The sequence below is a fragment of the Eriocheir sinensis genome, chromosome 2 (assembly GCF_024679095.1).
Source record: "Eriocheir sinensis breed Jianghai 21 chromosome 2, ASM2467909v1, whole genome shotgun sequence".
Lineage (NCBI taxonomy): Eukaryota > Metazoa > Arthropoda > Malacostraca > Decapoda > Varunidae > Eriocheir > Eriocheir sinensis.
In genome coordinates, this window is record NC_066510.1 from 21,418,572 (window position 1) to 21,438,672 (window position 20,101).

A 20,101-nucleotide genomic window follows, 5' to 3' on the forward strand; every position below is an offset into this window, starting at 1 on the left:
TCTGGTCTGTTGATGTCTGTTTTTTCAATATTGTGTCTGTAGTTCTTTTTTTTCTGTATCTGATCTTACGTTAGAGTCCGTAAGTTTGGTGCGTCTGTGTCTGTTTTCAATTTGTTTGTGTTTTTTTATTTATTTATTTATTTGTTTGTTATTCCGTTTGTTTATGCTGTGCATAGCGATTTCTTTAATGTGCCTTTCAATTTCCTGCTTTCCTTCTTTATGTAAGAGAGAGAGAGAGAGAGAGAGAGAGAGAGAGAGAGAGAGAGAGAGAGAGAGAGAGAGAGAGAGAGAGAGAGAGAGAGAGAGAGAGAGAGAGAGAGAGAGAGAGAGAGAGAGAGAGAGAGAGCAAAAATAATAAAATTAGGAGCTACGTAGATGATAAATGGATGTACACAAGTATGGAGAAAGGGAGAATGGAAAGCCTTGGTCAAATCTTTATTAAAATCCACCCAACAAAGAGAGAGAGAGAGAGAGAGAGAGAGAGAGAGAGAGAGAGAGAGAGAGAGAGAGAGAGAGAGAGAGAGAGAGAGAGACTGATTAATGTCCCGTCGCTCCAAAACAGCCGAGTCTGACCTGCGGGTCTTTGCCTTACTCGACTCATTCTCCGCCGGCACATTTTTAATCCGCCATTGCCTCGCTAAATTAATGAAGAGCCCCACGCCACCCCACGCCGCCCCACGCCCCTCGCCGCGCCCCTCCATCCCCGACAGATAATTGAATGGGCAGCGTGTACTTGGTCGCTTGTTGGAGGGTGTGCTATTTGTACCCGCCAGCCGCCATGCCCGTGTCTCTTAGGTCCATGTTCTTTCGGCGCCCAAGGACTCACACATATTTGACATCGTTTAGGGCATTTCCAAGGGTAGTTTTATGCCCCTAGCAGTAGTCTGACCTTTCTTCTGTACCATGGACCTAAGAAAAACACTCATAGGAACCCGATTGATCTCCCTTTTGGCCTTTGGATAGTTGATGTGAAAGGAAGAGGCGTCTAAAAAAAAAAAAAATAATAAACTTAGCGTTGAGGGTCTTGTGCATGAAGAGCGTTTTTAGTAATGACGCGGCTTGCTTGTTTGTCTCTCCTGGAAGCCTGAGGACCGTCGCCATTATCGTCATCGTCAGCATCAGCGGCATGGAGTGAGTGGTTGTGCATAGGTGCGTGTTTACAACGGTGATCAATTGCTTGTCGGGGAGAGAGAGAGAGAGAGAGAGAGAGAGAGAGAGAGAGAGAGAGAGAGAGAGAGAGAGAGAGAGAGAGAGAGAGAGAGAGTGGAGTGGCTTTTATTTTTATTTCAAGCGTATGTCGTTTTCATTGCCGTCGCTGTTGGTTCTCGCGCGTAATCCCGGCGTGTCGCTCTCTTTTACGGCTCCCCGGCAGTAGCATGGCGCCACTTCACCCCTTGCTCCGCCCTCACCAGCCTTACACCCTTCCCCCGTCCCCCTCCTCCCCTCCCCCGCCCCCGCCCAAGACCTTGTCCCCTTTGCCGTGTTTGTCTTAGCGAGTTGCATCCATTGTGCCCGCCACTCCCCTCTATTTTTACTGTATAATCGTGTTGTCGTTGTATTATTGTGTCGCACGAGGCATGTCCCCGCTTGCCGTCGCTACACAGGAAGGGGCCGTCCGGGAGACTGATTGTTGGTGCTCGTGTTTGCTCTGTCGGGCGTTGCGATCGTTGGGTGCCGGCGACGAGGAGTGTGGTGTGTGCACTGAGGGCTGAACGCAAACCACTCACTGGAAGGGGGGGGGGGAGATGGGCAAGGGGACAGCAGGTACAGGAGGAGGAGTACGAGGAGGAGGTCGGGAGTTCAGAGGTAGGAGGAGTAGGAGGAGGAGAAGAAAGGAAATGGCAACAGGGAGAGAATTGGCTTGAGTAGTATGAAGGGAGAACAGAAAGCCAGCCGAGGAGTAGGGAGAGGAAGGAAGGGGAGAACTGGAAGAGGGAGAAGGAATAGCAGGAAGAGGAGGAGGAAGTAGTAGGGAGTTCAGGGCCAGATCAGGGGGAGAATGAGGATCAGGGTGATGGGTGGGAGTCATTAATGTAGTTCTCTGTGGGGTTTTCCTGCGCTCGAGGGGTTGGGGGTTGAGGCCAGAGGGTTGCAGGGTTGGTGTGGGGTTATTGTCATCGGCTACTCTTGTTCGGTGTATCGGCGCGGCGTGGCAAGGGTCAGGCAGGGAGGAGGTCGTGACCCTTCATAATATTGCCTTGTTGTTAGATCAAGTCGTCTTTTGATGCCCGGAGGAGTTGCAGGAGTCTATTGTTGTCGAGGTCATTTTTTTTTTTACGAGGCTCCAGACGAAATTGATCCTCGTCATCACAGTTGGTACACGAGTTCTTTTATTCACTTATGTTCTTGAATCTTCTATTTTTAGCTTTGATGAGGAATATGACAAAGAGTTTAAGGATTATTACACAATATTAGAAATCGATTCACACCTACAATTCATATCCTCAGCCCCCTCCCCTCACACACACAAACACATGAGGAGGAGGAGGAAGGGGAAGGGTAGGTGTAGAGGGGCCGCTCACCTCTCGCCCGCGTCGCCAGTCCTGTTGCTGTGGGTCAGAAGATTACCCATAATTCCTCGTATCCTTGACGTGTCTGGACCCAGTTTCCCTCAGGCTGCGGTGGCGCCCTGAATGCCCCCCTCGTCCCTTCCCCTCCTCCCGACCTGTCATGATGAAGAGGTTGATACACACACACACACACACACACACACACACACACACACACACACACACACACACACACACACACACACACACACACACACACACACACACACACACACTTTTGCAAAACATAGCAATTGGGTTTTAAAACTAAATATGAAAGTGCAGCTACGTATCGTAAAATTAAAATAGGCCGCAAAACAAGTTAATACATTCACGCGGGGCACACACACACACACACACACACACACACACACACACACACACACACACACACACACACACACACACACAGATCACGTCCTCATAAAACACGGCCAATGGGTTTAAAACTAGAGAGAGAGAAAAAGTCGCATATCGCCGAGCCAAAACAAACACTCAAAAAGATAAAAATGAAATATATTAGCGTGGGAATGCGCGGCCGCCACCGAGTCGGCCAAACTCTGAGGGCAATATCATTAGGAGCAAAATCAATTGTGGAAGTTTTAATGAACGTTCAGAGCATCGAGTTAGAGACCTCATGTGTTTGTGTCGCTGTTTGTTTTGCTGGATGGAGTCAGTTTGTCCCCCTTTATGAGGGAAGTGCTCGGTGTGTCTTGCCTCGCCCCGGTGAACTTTCGTATCTTTACTTTATTTGCTTTTCGGTGCATTGATTAAAAGTCCATGAGCGTGCGTTGACAGGTTCGGTTAAAGGTAGAATTTAGTTAAGATAAAATAGAGTTAAAGTAGAAGGTATCTTTTTTCTCTCTCCTCCTCCGTTGTCTTCTTTTCTACCTCTTTTTCCCTCATCGTCGTTCTCTTCTTTCTCATTTTTCCTCTTCTCTTCTCCTCCTCCGTTATCTTCTTTACCTCTTTTTCCCTCATCCTCCTCTTCTTTCTCATTTTTCCTCTTCTCTTCTCCTCTTCCGTTATCTTCTTTACCTCTTTTTCCCTCATCCTCCTCTTCTTTCTCATTTTTCCTCTTTTCTCCTCCTCCTCCGTTATCTTCCCCTTCACCTCCCGCCCTTCGCCGGGTATACGTGGTAGGTGGTCGGTGAAGGTCGTCGTATTAATAATCGCTGACGCTGAGGGATCGTCGTAATAAGTCGGCTTGATTGGGCGCCGTCGATATTAGGCCGAAAGACGAAGCGGCGAGCGTGTACCCGGGTGCATTTGGGCGGATCCTTAGATTATAGAGAAAATGAAGGGGCGTTTATTTTTTATTGTTTCTATTTTAAAATGGAGTCGTGTAATTTATCTTCTCATTGCTATATATTTTTCTTTTTTCAGTATCATTTTCATAATTGTCATTTTTGCTACTACTTATACTACTACTACTAATATCCATCTACTAACATTCACCTACTTATGGTTCTTCAAATAACACTACAAATATTCGTTATCATATATATAGCTATTTAACCCTTACTTGCTTTATGTTATTTGCTTTCTCTATCTCTATCTATCTATTTATCTATCTATCTATCTATCTATCTCTTCCCTCCTCTTCCCTTCACACACTCTTCCACCCAACAAGCCTTTCTCCCAACCCTTTACTCACCCACCCAGTATCTCCTCTCCTCCCCTTCCCCCTTCCGTAAAAAGAGGGTTAGGTGGCCAATACCGAATTAGTCTGTGGCGTAACTTTTCTGTCTTTTGATTTTAATTGCATCGGCGACGCTCCATTCATTAGCTGGACCTTTTCTGCGCTGCTGAGACCGAGTTTTACGAGCGGCGGGGAAATGAGCAAGGCAAGGGAAGGGAAGGGAGGGAAGAAGAGTAAGGAGAGAGGAACGCGACGAAGAGAAATAGAGATGAATGGAATGGAATAGAAAGGAAGAGAAGGAGTAAGGAAGTAAATGGATTAGAGAGTGGAAGTGAGGAAGGGAATGGAAGGGAAGGAAGAGGAGAGGGAAAGGAAAGCGATGAAGAGAAATAGAGAGAAAGGAAATCAAATAGAGTAAGAGAAAGAGTACGGAGAGAAACGAAATAGGAAAAGGAGTCGGCAAGGAAATGAAATACCTAGAAAGAGAGGGAATAAATAAGGAAAAGGTCGAGTAATGAGACCAGGGTACAGGGCATGATAAAGGAAAGGGGGAAAAAAGAAGAGGGGAAAAAAGTCACCCATTATACCATTGCATCTACAAAGGGGAACCACCAAGAGTCATGATAGTCGCCGGAAGTCTTGTGCTGAGGCTTATTCCGGACTTTGAACTGGGCCTGATGAGCTTCGTGTCCTTCCCGCTGTGATGAAGAGACTCTGCCGGCGGTGGTTTGACTCGGGCCCGTCAGTAGCGGGGGTCACGCACGCGGGTCGCATGTTAGTGGTGATCGACGGGATGGCGCGGCTTGAAGGCTGCGGAGAGGGTCACTTAGCCGCCCGTGTTTCCCCTTATATCTACCTGCTGACTGACTGACTGACCGACTGAAGGAAGGAAGGAAGGAAGGAAGGAATGACCGACTGGCTGATTTACTGACTGACTGACTGACTGACTGACTGACTGATTGACTAACTGACCTCCTGGGTGGCGGACTGAGTGAGTGACTGACTGACTAATTGATCGATTAACTTAGACTGACTGGTTGCTGAAATTACTGCTTGCTACCTGACTGACTGCTTGACTAATTTATTGGGTGACTGACTGACTATTTGATTGACTGAGTGACTGCTAGATTGACTAACTCCTTGACTTTCTAACGGCTAGACTAACTGACTCAATGACTGATGGACAGATGAGTTGACAAATTATCAGACTGTCTGCTTGACTGACTAAGTGACGTCCGACGAACTGACTGACTAACTGACTGACTGATGATAGGTGACTGTTCATATCATTCCACACAAGTCAACACGAAAGTACTGACATGCCAAACAAAAGGAAGTGATAAATCTGTGGAGTTGAACTTTGTCCGAAATGAAAGGTCAGTTCGCTTTAATATTCGAGTGACGGACCAACGGAAGACACAGAACGAGAGCGAGAGAGGAGTCGGTCGGTTGTCACAATGTGGTCGATGGTCGATGCGCAGTATTTAGTGACCGATCTCCAGTTGTTTTAGGGGGGCGAGAGAATATTCATAAAGCGTTCGCGTATCTGGTTACATTTATAACTTTTTCACTTGTCCGAAATAGTTACAAGCCGTCTTAGAATCATATATAAGGTCTGAACTTCTTACTTGACATCGTTCATGAAGTTTCAGAATGGCCTGTCACGTGTTATGCTTAGTAGAAACACCCGTCATACGCATTATGCCTTCCACTTACTATTTGGTCCTCAGATATACTTACAGTTCCGAAAGAGCCTGTCAGGTAGTAGAATTCTTACCTGAAACCCTTGTCTTACTGTGCCAACCAAGTAGTCAGTATATGTTAAACTCGTGCATCCTCTCAGGTACTAAAGTTTATACCTGAAATGTCATACTTTACCCATTATGTGCTGAGTATTCGTGCGTCAGGTGTAGCTTCGGTGACCTAAAGGCTTCCCGTGGGAGAACCATGGGCAGGTAACGTGGGGTGATATTCATGCGTCAGGTGTAGTGCAGGTGAAGTCTCAGTGACCTCAAATCCTTACGTGGCAGGTGTATTCAAGGTTTAGTTGTGAACCCTAGGCCGTGCGTGGGAAGGTCATGTGTAGTCTCTCTGACCTCAAGGCCGTGCGAAGGAAGGCTATAGAACAGGTGTACTCTCGATGACCCCAAGGCCTTACGTGGAAGCTGTATCCCAGGTGTATCTGTGACCCCGAGGCCGTGCGTGGGAAGGTGATGGGGCAGGTGACGTTGGGTGCTGTGTGCTCTTACAGACACGGCTCCGGAACAGCACCCATTGTCCCTCTACGGGTAATCTTCGTCCCCTAACACCGGCCGTCAGGGGAGCCTCGCAGACTTTTGTAGGTGGGATTTAAAAGGATCGCGAGTGTATTGTTTTTGTGAGGTGCCTGCGAGTGTGTCCTGTGGAAGGGATCAGGCAGCCCGGCGCGTCCCCTCGACTTTGTTTCTCGCCCCGTCGCCAACTTTTGCTGCAGTTTTATGCCTTTTGTCTCTTTTTGCTCTGGAGGGTTGGTGACGTTCAGAGTTTGTGCTTCAGGTAAGAGTTAGGTCAGGTGTTCTGCAAGCGTCACACACACACACACACACACACACACACACACACACACACACACACACACACACACACACACACACAATTATCACAGGTGGGGTCTGGGTTTCGTTCCTTTCTTCAAGATTATGTGGCATTAAGAAGGAAAGGTCGGCGTAGAAAATTCATCCCTCCCACTCTAAAGAAACGAAAGGATTCTCTCTTTGAAAGAATTGTGTCTCTGTTGTACCTGACGTGTTCTTTTATTTCTTCACACGGTCATGAAAACTTAATCTTCCTATTTTTCTTTCATTCTCTTTCTTTCTCTTCCTCTTTCCCTCTCCAGTCTTATGCTACATCTACTTCTGTTCATATTTCTTTCATCTCGTGTCTTGTGTTGTCTCAGCTGTACATTCTTCTGCACTTGTCACTTTTTTTTTTTTACTTCGTTTCCTGTTTTTCTTCTTACGCCCAGCCTTTGTTTTTTGCTCCCGTCTTCCCTTTCCTCTCGTCCTTCCCCCTACCATTCCTCTACCTCCTCCCTCCCTCCTCCCTCTGTTCCTCCTTCCCCACCACCGGATGAGACCAGCAGGATATTAAGAGGAAGGAGAAAAGACTGAAGGATGACGAGTAATTGTTTCACGCGTTCTGAGATCAAGAAAAGAAAGAGATGAGTAGTATTCTTTTGTATTTCTCGGAACAATGACCGCTCTTCTTATACACCAGCAGCGGGCTTTTATTTCTTGTATTTTTTTCACCATTCCGCTTCCTCCTTGACTGTCACTCGCTACGTTATTTATTTTTTTTACTTGTACGCCAAATATTCGAGTGAGAAGGTTATACTTATACTCAACAGAATAGTGTGGTAGTTTCATTGTCTTTGCAAATTGATGTTATAACCGGAAATGGGTTGTGTGTGTGTGTGTGTGTGTGTGTGTGTGTGTGTGTGTGTGTGTGTGTGTGTGTGTGTGTGTGTGTGTGTGTGTGTGTGTGCGCGTCCTCCCTCACCCTCGTACATAAGCAGAGTAACAGGCTAAACAGGTTAATGAGCACCGGAGTAGCCAATTAGCCGTCCATATTGTCATTTACCGCGGGCAGGTGACTGTGGCCGTGACGTGTATTGGGCTCCACGTCACGGCTCTGTGTGTTTGCGGCCGCGGCGTTAGTGGCGCGCTCCAGGAATAACCACGCTGGACCGCCGAACTAAAGAAATCGATAGCTATGGAAGGGCTGTGTTTGTTTACTTTTTGTTCGGTATACGCTACGTTATGTATACCTTTTAAATTAGTGTGTAAGTGTTATATATATTGATTTTTTTATTTAGTTTGTTTTTGCAGCTATTTTTGTGCTATTATTGACCTTTTTTGTACCTTTCCAGACTATTATCACTAACCAGTCTTCCTCTGTGCCTTTCTTTTACATATTACGACCTTTTCGCTGTTCCTCATGTTGTCTAATTTGTTCCATCTTATCTTTCCTTGTACCCACCTGTCTTTCTTTTTCACTTTGCGGCGTTTACGAGTGAACATTCTTTCTTTATGCCTTCTCTACTTCTACCCTTCATGAGCCTCCTTGTACACTTCACATAATCCTTTTTGTACCGCTCTCAGTCTCTATTGTACTCCTCTTTCCTCCTTGTACCCCTTCCAATCCGTATTATTGACTCGTATTTCTCACGGTCTTCTTTTTATCCCTCCCGACCTTTCTTATACCCTCATTGCCGTCTAGTACCTCTATAAGTGTCCCTTGTACCCTGGCCTCTCCTTCTCGTACCTGTTTGTGTCTCCCTTGTTCCTTTATGTCCCGTTCTATTACCTCTGTCAGCGTTCTTTTTACCTCGCCGGACCCTCAGCATTAACCAGCCGTCCTTTCTTCTTTGCAGGGGAGGGCAGCGAGGAGGAGGGGGACGGGCCGCTCACGGGGGTGGAGGACAACTCCCCACCCATTATCCTGGAGGACCCGCAGGACGCATATGTGATCAAGAACAAGCCAGCCACCCTCACCTGCCGCGCCGCCCACGCCCTCAAAGGTAAGCTGGAAGGTGTAGGGAAGCGTGGGAGTGCAAACTGAGACACACATACACACACACACACACACACACACACGCACACACACACACACCCTTGAGACCTATATTTTTTTTTCGAGGTAAAGAAAACAGACTGAAGACCAAACATGAATGATGAATATAATAATGTGTCCGTAAAAATTCTACACCCGAAAAAGATTAGAATCCAAACTAAGATTGTCAGTTTAATTCACGAAATGTCCTGATACTCCCCTATTGAAAAGGTGGTCACAGGATGGAAGAAATTATTTATTTTTGTTTGTGATTTTCTTCATTGAGGTGACCCGGTGATTTGTTTTGGCTGGATTTTTGTTTATTGACTTTAGATTAACTCTCTCTCTCTCTCTCTCTCTCTCTCTCTCTCTCTCTCTCTCTCTCTCTCTCTCTCTCTCTCTCTCTCTCTCTCCACCCCCCCCCCCCCCCCTCGTAATGTCAACAAAGTATAAGCCAACTATTCTTAGCCAGCGAGCGCATCCAAGCCAGTCAATAGCTCATTAATTTCTGACAACAAGCCTTGCCTCGCTGCCCCTAACTAACTTTATCCAAACTGTTTAGTCTGTCCGTCCGATCTGTGTAGAGTAGCTAAACACGTCTTTTTGCACGGCGGCGTATTGGCTCGTCTCGAATGTTGGGAGGCAATAATATTTAGCGGGCATACGTGGCGGAAAACAACACAAGAGAAAAGAGGAAAAAAATACATGCGTTGATCGTTAGGTGAAAAAAAATATAAACGGTTGGGTATTTTCTGCTGGGTGAGAGTGAGAGGGGGGTGAAGAGGGAGGGATCGTGTGTGTGTGTGTGTGTGTGTGTGTGTGTGTGAGAGAGAGAGAGAGAGAGAGAGAGAGAGAGAGAGAGAGAGAGAGAGAGAGAGAGAGAGAGAGAGAGAGAGTATATGAATTCCAAGTTACAATATATTTTACACACACACACAAAAAAAGTATAATCCACGTCGCCACCTGCACACCTGTTTTTCTTCTCACCTTTGTAATGAGGAGGGCCAGGCAGGTGCTCCAGTCCGTCCCATCCAAGGCCACAGAAATGCCACGCTCATAGAATAAAAAAAGTGGTAAAAAAAGGCGTAATGCTGGGGTCTTGCGCTGAGAGGGTGAGGGTGGCTAGCGAACCCGCGGTGGTCATTTGGGCAGAGGTCAGGGAGGGAAGGAGAGAGGGAGGGAGGGAGGTAAGGAGGAAGGTGGGCGTGTCCTCTCTCGAATTATCCGCGATTATTAAATACTCACGATACCACTTTGTCCATATTGTTTTTTTCAGCCTTGGTGTGTGTGTGTATGTGTGTGTGTGTGTGTGTGTGTGTGTGTGTGTGTGTGTGTGTGTGTGTGTGTGTGTGTGTGTGTGCATAATGAATATAAGACACGGTCAGCAAGAGTTAGGTTTCAGTATATTAACATTGCAACACACACACACACACACACACACACACACACACACACACACACACACACACACACACACACACACACACACACACACACACACACACACACACACACACAGTCGTACCCAAAGAGGCGTGGTGGTAATATGATAAATCGCCAACCATTCTTCTTGTCTTCTTAAGCCATATTCTGCAGGGATCAATACACAAACCCTCTGTTAGCTTTCCGCTCATGTCCTCATCCTTCGACTAAGACTGCAACTTCCGGTGTTATTTAATCAGTGATCAGTCTTACTAACTCTTTATAAGGGGGTTGGAGGAAAGCTTACCAAGATTGATCGAGGAAATTCACGGTCTGCAATTATATGTGAAGATTATGAAGAAAACAAAGGTAATATTTGATCATTAGTTGGCTGGAAAAAAATGTTAATCGGAAGCTAACCACCGAGGGAATAGAGGAATACATACATCCAGCACAAAATATTAGGGTAAGGTATATTCACTCCACGAAAAATATATCAGAGAGGGAATAAGATTTGGATGAAGCGCTTTTGGTAAATGTAGTACAATCATGAACAGTAACGCATCACTCTCCCTGAATAGAAAGGTGTACAGTCAATGCATCTTGCCAGGCCTAACATTCGATTCAGAAACTTGGCGCGTCACAAAATATTTAGAGAGAAAACCAAGAAGCGCATACAGAGGAGGAGAGAGAAAAATGGCGGGTATAAGATGGAGGGACAGAGAAGGAGCATCATTTAGAGGTAAGAGTAAGGCTGAAGATATTTTAATGACTAATAAGAAAAGGACTTGGTCAGGTCTTAGATATTTTTTTTAATCTTTTTTACGTCTATGTCTATAGCGCCGGTTGGCTTGCTTGAGGGGCCTGAAAGGTAATTGGCCCCAGCCCGTCATGGCGCAGGCAAGTGTTTATAGTGGTGCCATCTTCTCTTGCGTAAAACTGATAACAGATGGACAGCCAAAGTAACAGAATGGTAACCTATAAATTGCAGTAGTTAGGTCAATCAGGGGACCAGGTTGAAAGATGAAATTAATGCAAGTGCCGGGGCAGGATGGAGTACACTAACATCAGACGGCGAGAGACGGAAAACGTTGGGAAAGCCTTTGTCATACATATTGGATTAGTATTGGCTGAAGAGGATGATGTGTGTTTGCTTGCCTTGCATGTATTATTTCCACTTGCTGCCTGTAGTATGTATGTTTGGTTTAGGCCGGCGATCTTGTTAACTTTGGGATCTAGTCGTATGTTTATAAATTAAGTTATGAGAATTTTTTGGTCATCCTTCTCTCTTTCTCATTAGGTCGACGGTCTGTCTGGTTGTATTAGAGTCTGATTCTTTGTTAATAAACCGAGGATCTTTTCTTTGCATAATTTGGTCGGTGTTGATTATCGGTTTGTCTTCGTTATTAGGTCGTGTTTTTTTCTTCCTTTCCCTAATCGAGGACGAGAGTCAATTTCTACATTAGGTTTTTGTGTCTTCGTGCGGCAGTGTCGTGACGTGTGATTGGTCTCGGCGCAACATTCAATCATTGTTTCGTGACCTGTGATTGGGTGGTTACCTGCCCCGCAAGCTAATTACTGGGGGGTTGAATTTTTTAGGGAAATGGCGTGTGTGTGTGTGTGTGTGTGTGTGTGTGTGTGTGTGTGTGTGTGTGTGTGTGTGTGTGTGGTTGTGGTTGTGTGGAATAGTTGACCGAGTGGCAAACACCTGATTTATTTTGATCGTGCTTTATAATTAGTAGTGGTGATAGCAAATGTGATGTTGGTGTTAGTGTTGTTAGTGGCGGGGCTAGTGGTGGCAGTGGTGGTGGTGGTGGAGGTGGCAGTGGTGGTGGCAGCGGAGTAATGTCTGCAAAGTGGATTAAATTGCAGCTTATTTAAATATGTCTGCTCCCGTGTCGTTTTTTAGCCGCATTTTACCATCTCACTCATCTCATCGTGTTGATTCGAGAGAGAGAGAGAGAGAGAGAGAAATCTGCTCTTCTGTAGGATCCCAGTGAAAGGAGTGTATTCAGCGCGGGACAAACAAGCGTCGAGTGTCTGAGGGATTACAACAAACACACACATATAAAAAAATGGTGAATAAAATATAAAAATAGCAGCGTGACGAAGATGGACGCGTCTCGTTTTCTTTCATTCTCCCTTTACATCGTTCACTTCCTTTTTTTACACATTTTTATTTTATTTTCCCTCTGTGTTGACGTTCCGCCGCCCCTTACCTGCCGTTGCTCTTCACTTCTTCATGTTTATTCTTTTTATTGACCTATTCATTAATTCATCTTCATTTGCTTATTCATTTTATTTTCCTTACGACTTGTATTAAAAAAAAAATTGTGTGTGCATGTAGCCTTATTTATTTATGTTTTAGCAGTTGGGCTTCATCCATCATATTGTCAACGCCTGTCTACACAGGAGGAGGAGGAGGAGGTTGAGGAGGAGAATAGGAGGAATACTTTCAGTGAGAGAATTATGTTGCTATTCCCTAGTTTAGTTTGCGCCGCACCCTTTGAAGTGTGTGTGTGTGTGTGTGTGTGTGTGCGTGTGTGTGTGTGTGTGTGTGTGTGTGTGTGTGTGTGTGTGTGTGTGTGTGTAAAGGGTTTTATTCATGTTTACGGTACTTGTCATTTCTTTTTATGTCCAGTTATTTCCACCTATTAACCTTTCTTTGCGTAACCTTAAAATCTTTCTATTTTTAGTGTCTTGCGTGCTTGAAACACCAATTACATCAATTATTTTAATTGTATTTCATAATTTGATGTTGCGTGACCTAACATTCTTGATTAGACGTTTATGTGGCACAGTTTACGTTATTAGTAATTTTAAAGACACTTGCATTTGCCTTTCCTGCAGTGGGGTTGTTTAGTGTAATTTCTGGGGAATAATTAAAGTGATGGACGCTGCTGCTGCCACGCGCTGTGAGAGGAAATAAAACGGATTTTTCTCGCAGACGAAGTAATACTGAAGCAAATGAAGTAAGCTCTAAAGCATTGTATGAAAAAAGGATATCAGAATGACACTAATTAATTTAATAACCACTCAAAAATAATTGAAGCAAATAACACGAACACAAATAAGAGTAATGTCATTTTTAGCGTGATTTTCTAGTCTCTTCTTGATTTATAGTTGTTTTATTTTTCTCTTCTCCCAGTGAATTTTAAGTGTAATGGTGGACCCCCCGCGCCGGAGTCCCAGACAGAGACCTCCTTCGTGGACCCCATGACGGGCGTGCGCGTGGTGGAGGTACAGATGGAGGTGGAGCGCAGCGTAGTGGAAGGCGTGCAGGACTTCGACGAGACGGGCTACGGCTGCCACTGCGTCGCCTGGAGTTCCCGCGGCCTCACGCCGAGCAAGACGGCCAAGGTCGCTACCGCATGTAAGTACTGACTCATTGGTTTGGCAGTAATAGGAGACAGGACACGGGCTAAACAACAACAATAACCATAACCTTAAAAACTACTTGGGGTTGTGATGGAGAGGACGGGTGTTGTTTTGAATTCTTGCTCTGAATCTTATGTTCTGTGTATGAGAGCATTTTTTTCAAGAAGAGGCAGATCAATTACTAACAACAAGTGCTCGAGATTATGATAGAGAAGGGGCGTTGCGTGGTATCCTTGTCCTCTAGCTGTATCTTCATGTGCAAGTTTTTTTTCTTCTTTTTTTTAGAACAGCGGCACACCAAAGACTAAGCGAAATATGACATGCCTGCAACGTGAAACTCCAACATGGAAAACGAGTAAAAGAAATATCAAATACCTACTTGTCTGTGTTTCTCTCTCTTCATCTATCTGTCTATCTACAACTGTCTATCTATCTTCACATACTTGGCACAAACTTCATTATCTCACCACTATTAATACAACAAGAAACGCAATAAAACTTCGGATTAGAAATTTATGGGAATCAAAGCAACTAATCTATTAACAATTCTCTCTCGACATATACATTTATTTTCTGGTATTTAGGTAAGAAATGTAGGAGCAAGTTCAGTTCATTAACCATCTTTCCCCGCCTTTCCTTCTTCCCTCCCTCCCTACCATCCTCTTCTTTTTGCTCTCTCCTCCCTTACCTAATTCCTTGGCGCCCGTGTTACATTTTTTTCCTCAGGTCTTCCTTAATGTTATTGGCTTGGAGGGGGGTCGGCATTCTCAGCCTTCTGCACCTTTCTCCCTTTTCCCCTTTCCTGACCCTCTCCTCCCTTCCCCCCTTTCCTTTTCCTTTTAATTACGGCGCCAAGAATTTTCAGAATCAATTTTACCTCAGCGTCGTTTCCCTTCCCGGGCCGCCTTGCCTTAAAATGTCGAGGATAAAAATCATGAACTAGTTGTGTTTCTAGGATTTTTTTATTACATTCCTAATCAGTGCGTCTCTCTCTCTCTCTCTCTCTCTCTCTCTCTCTCTCTCTCTCTCTCTCTCTCTCGTTTGTTTGTTTTTCGTGCCGGCTTATTAGTTTCTCTCAAAGTCCGTTCTCTGTTCTTTAATTTATTTTCAAGTTTCTCTCAGTGCCCTTCTCTTGTCCTCTCAGCCTTATGGAATCGTTCTCTGCCACCTCTCCAATTATTTCTCTCTCTCTCTCTCTCTCTCTCTCTCTCTCTCTCTCTCTCTCTCTCTCTCTCTCTCTCTCTCTCTCTCTCTCTCTCTCTCTCTCTCACATGGTCCCCGCTACACTTCCCCTCACTCCATTCTCTAAATCCCTCCATCTCTCTCTCTCTCCCTCTGTTTCCTCCCTCCTTCCCTCCCTGCATCTTTCCCTTTCCTCTCCCTCGCCTCTCCCCTCATTCTAACAACTACTCAAAGCTTTCCATGTACACTTTTCTTCCTTGTTTCCTCTCATTCCTTCACTCGTGGCTTCCCTCTCTCTCCCTCTTCTCCTCCCTCCCTTCCTTCCTCCTTCCTTTATCTCCAGGCGTGATGAGGGGCTGTACAAGAGGATTATGATGTACAGGATCCCAAAACTAAACAACGTGTGCTTGTAAACAGTATAGGCGACGAGGGGGACGCGGGAGGAAGGGAAGAGAGGCTGTAGGGAGACGGGAAATGCCTCTACTGAAACAAGGGCGAAGTAGGTAGGGAGGCTCTTTTAGGGAGGTTACAGAAGGAGATTGGCGTTGGTCGTCTTGTGTGTTTAAGGGAGTGATGGAATAGGAGGTGAATGATGATGAGGAGGAGGAGGAGGTGGTGGTGGTGAAGGTGATGTAGGGCTGGAGAAGAAGAAGGTGGAGGAGGAGGAGGAGAATAAAAAAAAAAAATGAAGAAGGAAAAGAAGGACGAGAAAGAGAGGAAGGTGGAGGAGGAGGAGGAGGAGGTAGTGAAGGTGCTGTAGGGTTGGAGAAGAAAAAGGTGGAGGAGGAGGAAAATCACGAAAAATAGAAGAAGAAAAAGAAGGACGAGAAAGAGAGGAAGGAGGAGGAGGAGGAGGGCGGCTGGGAGATGAAGGCTTTTGGAAGGTCAGTGTGGAGAAAAACCTTGATTACTTTCTGTCTTTTTTTTTCGTCCACCCAAGACGTGATAAAATTAACTCGCAGCGGTCCACTTTTATGGCCTTTGTTTTATTTTTCTCAGCGCTCCCTCGAACGGTACTTGAAATTAATTTGCTTCACATAAAGGGAGGCTTATTTTTTTTTAACTTTGTAGAACGATGAACAGTTGTATTCGCGAAGATTAAGTAGAAACTGTGGATTTTAGGGGCAATAAGTACAAGTTTGGATAGAAAAAAAAATGAGATACTTAGCCAAACGTTAAAATCACAGTATAAAGTTGAACACGTGAACGTAAAACGGTTTCCGTGTAGCCTTATCTAAAGAGAACGTTCCCAAATAGTTTTAAATTAGAAAGTTCCATTACCTGTGGCCGGGCAGGTGTAACGTCAGGTGTTTATCTTCCCTACACGTTACCTGAATTGACTCTTAAAATCGGAAAGAAGCCAGTTATGTAATTATCGTCAACGCCATCACAGTCATTATGGGCATTGTTTAGTTTTTATTTTATTTTATTTATTTATTTATTTATTTATTTTTTGTGTGTGTGCGTCTTTGCCCTCCCACCCATACCTATTTCGTTTTCTTGTTTGCTTGTTTCCTTCCTTGCTTTCGTGGTTGCCTGCTTGTTTGTGCCCCATTAGCGGGATTACACACCTCGCCGTCGCCGCTTTCCACCGCTCGAGGCTTGGCGGGAAACTCTGCTAAATTCGTGAGAGTTGTGGCGCCTCTGAACTCGTCTCCTCTTGCGGCGGTTTCTTCTGTTTTTTCATTAAATTTCCCACATTCACGCTTGTCCTAAAAACACTTCTTCCTCCTTTTTCTTTTCCTTCATTTGTGTAAGACTAATTTTCCTTGTTTTTTTGAGTCTTATATTCTGAGCAGACTTTTCTTTTTTCTTTCTTTATATCTCTATCTACCTATCCTTCTATTCATCCATCTATCTCGCTTGACTTATTTTTTCTTCTTTCTTTCTCTCTCTCTCTTTCTATTTGTCTATCCTTCTATTCATCCATCCATCTCGTCGGACTTTTCTTTTCTTCCTTCTCTCTCTTTCTATCTATCTATCCTTATATTCATCCACCTATCACTTTTTCTTTTACTCCCCCCCCCCCCCCCACACACACACACACACTCACAGTTCCCATTATTCTTGTGTCCTCTCCCTTCTAATCCTCCTTCGCCCTCGCTCGCTCCTTCCTTTCTCCTGCTCTCTGTCCCCATCTTGGCGCCCCCGACACCCCCGGAGGCCCACACAGGCACCGTAGACACGACAACACCATCACATACGTCATAGTCAGCCGAGCAGGGGAGGAAATGGAGAGCGCGAGAGGGGGAAAAAGAGAGGCAAGCGAGTCTGATGTAGGGAGAAGTGCTACAGGAGGAGGAGGAGGAGGAGGAGTAAGAGGAGGAGAGTAAGGAAGAGCGTAGGAAGAGTGGAGAGTCATCAGGGAACATATTGCAGAGTTGTTCTCCGAAAGACCCCGAAAGTTTTGGAGATGTTTTTTTCCTGAAAGACGGAGATTCTGAGTGAGAAATGAGAGAGAGAGAGAGAGAGAGAGAGAGAGAGAGAGAGAGAGAGAGAGAGAGAGAGAGAGAGGAAAATGAAGTAAAAAAGGAAGAAAGTAGAAGGAAGCTAAGGAAAGAGGAACGGAACGAAGGAAGGAAGGAAAACGGAAGAAGACAAAGAGAGAGAAAAAGGAAGGACAGAAGGAAAGGAAGGAAGGCAAACGGAGGTAAAGCAGGAAGGACGAAAGGAAGACAGAGGAAGATAAAAAAAAGACGTTAGAGAGAGAGAGAGAGAGAGAGAGAGAGAGAGAGAGCTTCGTCAGACAGCCATCAGTCTCTGCCAGTCAACCAATCCGTCAGTGAGTCAGTCAACCGGTCAGGAGAGACAACAATAATTTCTCATTTACTGCACGTCGATGTTTTCTGAGTCTTGTGATCTCTCCTTTGTCTTCTTGGCCTCTCTGCTTCCTTCCTTCCCTCCATTCACTCTCTCTCCCTCCTTCCCTCTCTTCCATCCATCCATCCATTTTAGCTTTCCTTTTGTCCTTTTTCTTTTCCTTTCACATTATTTTATCTCATCGTTTTCCTCTCCCTTCCTTCTTTACCTCCTTGTTTCTTCTCTCTCCCTGCTTCCCTCCTCTCCCTCTCCCTTCCTTCCATCCATCCATCTATCCATCCCCAGCTTTCCTTTTGTCTTTTTTCATTTTCCTTTCACATTATTTTATCTCATCGTTTTCCTCCCCTTTCCTCCTTTGCCTCCTTTTTTCTTCTCTCTCCCTGCTTCCCTCCTCTCCCTCTCCCTCTCCCTTCCTTCCCTCTCTTCCATCCATCCATCCCCAGCTTTCCTTTTGTCCTTTTTCTTTTCCTCTCTCTTTTTTTTTTCCTTTATTTTTTCTCTTTCCTCTCCTTCCTCCTTTTTCTCTCTCTCTCTCCCCCTCCTCTCCCTCTCCCTCTCCCTTCCTTCCATCCATCCATCTATCCATCCCCAGCTTTCCTTTTGTCTTTTTTTTATTTTCCTTTCACATTATTTTATCTCACCGTTTTCCTCCCCCTTCCTTCTTTACCTCCTTGTTTCTTTTCTCTCCTTTCTTCCCTCCATTTACTCTCTCTCCCTCCTTCCCTCTCTTCCATCCATCCATCCATCCTCAGCTTTTCTGTTGTTATTTTTTATTTTCCTTTCACTTTTTTTTTCTCTTATCGTTTTCCTCTCCCTTCCTTCTTTACCGCCTTGTTTCTTTTCTCTCCTTTCTTCCCTCCTCTCTCTCTCTCCCTCTCCCTTCCATCTCTCCTCACCATCCATTCAGCTTTTCTTTTGTCCTTCCTTTTCCTTTCACATTATTTTATCTCACCGTTTTCCTCTCTCTACCTCCTTTGCCTTCTTGATTCTTCTCTTTCCTTTCTTCCCTCTCCTTTCCTTCATCCATCCATCCATGTCTCCTCACCATCCATTCAGCTTTTGTACTTTTCATTTCTTTCACATTATTTTATCTCTCCGTTTTCCTCTCCCTTCCTTCTTCACCTTCTTGATTCTTCCCTCCCTCCCTGCTTCCTTCCTTCCATCCATACCTCTTTCCCTCCCTCCCTCCATTCCTCCTTCCCTGCCTCTCTCCCTCCCTCCCTCCATACCTTCGTTATTTTATTACCCCTTTAGCCACAAGAGAAAAAAATAGAAGGAAAAAACAAAGGCGTAAGTGAATTCCTCTTGTATTTTATCTTCCTCCTCGTCTCGGCGAACCCCGGAGGTCATCTGGGCTGTGTTTGTTTGTTTGTCTGGTGACTCAGCGATCCGTGAGGCGGCGGGGAGAGAGAGAGAGAGAGAGAGAGAGAGAGAGAGAGAGAGAGAGAGAGAGAGAGAGAGAAAGAAAGAAAGGAGAAAATGTAATGAAAGACAGACGCGTTAAGACAAGAAATTAGAAAAATCACTAAAAATCAACAACAAAAAAAGCAGAGAGAGAGAGAGAGAGAGAGAGAGAGAGAGAGAGAGAGAGAGAGAGAGAGAGAGAAAGGAGAAGAGTAATGATAAACAGACGCGTTTAAGACAAGAAATTAGAAAAAAACACGAAAAAAACACAAAAAAGCAGAGAGAGAGAGAGAGAGAGAGAGAGAGAGAGAGAGAGAGAGAGAGAGACCAAAGCCTTTATACTGTAATGGCTGTTTGCCGAACCTTAGGATTTAGAGAGGACGAAGTTAAGGAGGAGAACGAAGGAAGAAAGGAAGAAGAAGGAGAGGAGGGAGAGAAGGAAGAAGGAGGACGAAGGAACACAAAGAAAGAAATACGAAAAGAAGACTGGGGAGGGGGAAGATAGAGAAAGGGAAAGAAAGAAGGACGGAAGGAAGGCAGGAAGACATAGCAATATAAAGGAAGAGGAAAGGAGGACGTAGGATATAAAGAAAGAGGGGGAGAATAAGGACGGGAAGCAGGGAGGATGGAAGGAAGGAAGACTGAGGAAGATAAAAGAAAGAAATGAAAGAAATGAAAAGGAAGGAAGGAGGCTAAATAAGATAAAGAAAGAGGGAAAGATGGAAGGACGGAGTGAATGAAAGAAGGATGATTGAGAAAGATGGATAAAAAATGGGAAAGAAGGATAGACGGAAGGAAGGAAGGAAGGAGACTAAAATAAGAGAAAGAAAGAAGGAAGGAACAGAGGATGGACGGAAGGCAGGAAGACGGAATAAAGATAACGAAAGTGGGAAGAAAGGAAGAAAGACGGAGGATGATTAAACAAAGAGGGAAAGAAAGAACGGAAGGAAGGAAGGAAGGAAAACTACGGAAGATGACAACGGAAGGAAGAACGGAAAGAAAAACTAAAGGGGAGAAAAACATAGAGTAGGAAGGCACGGACTCAGGGTGGGAGAAGGGAGAAGGGAGAAGGGAGAAGGAGGAGGAGGAGGAGGAGGAGGAGGGAGAAGAAAAG

At 45.0% G+C, this 20,101-nt stretch overlaps 1 protein-coding gene across 1 annotated transcript in view; it reads left to right on the top strand.

Annotated features, from left to right (window-relative positions):
- Positions 1-14,134, top strand: part of LOC127001343 (netrin receptor unc-5-like) — a 137,115-nt gene extending 122,981 nt beyond the window's left edge. Inside the window, exons 3-4 of the mRNA XM_050865836.1 lie at positions 8,603-8,749; positions 13,352-14,134. Coding sequence (XP_050721793.1) covers positions 8,603-8,749; positions 13,352-13,587 — 383 coding nt within the window. The 3' untranslated portion in view covers positions 13,588-14,134. The remainder of the gene's footprint in view (positions 1-8,602; positions 8,750-13,351) is intronic.
- The last annotated feature ends 5,967 nt before the right edge of the window (positions 14,135-20,101 follow it).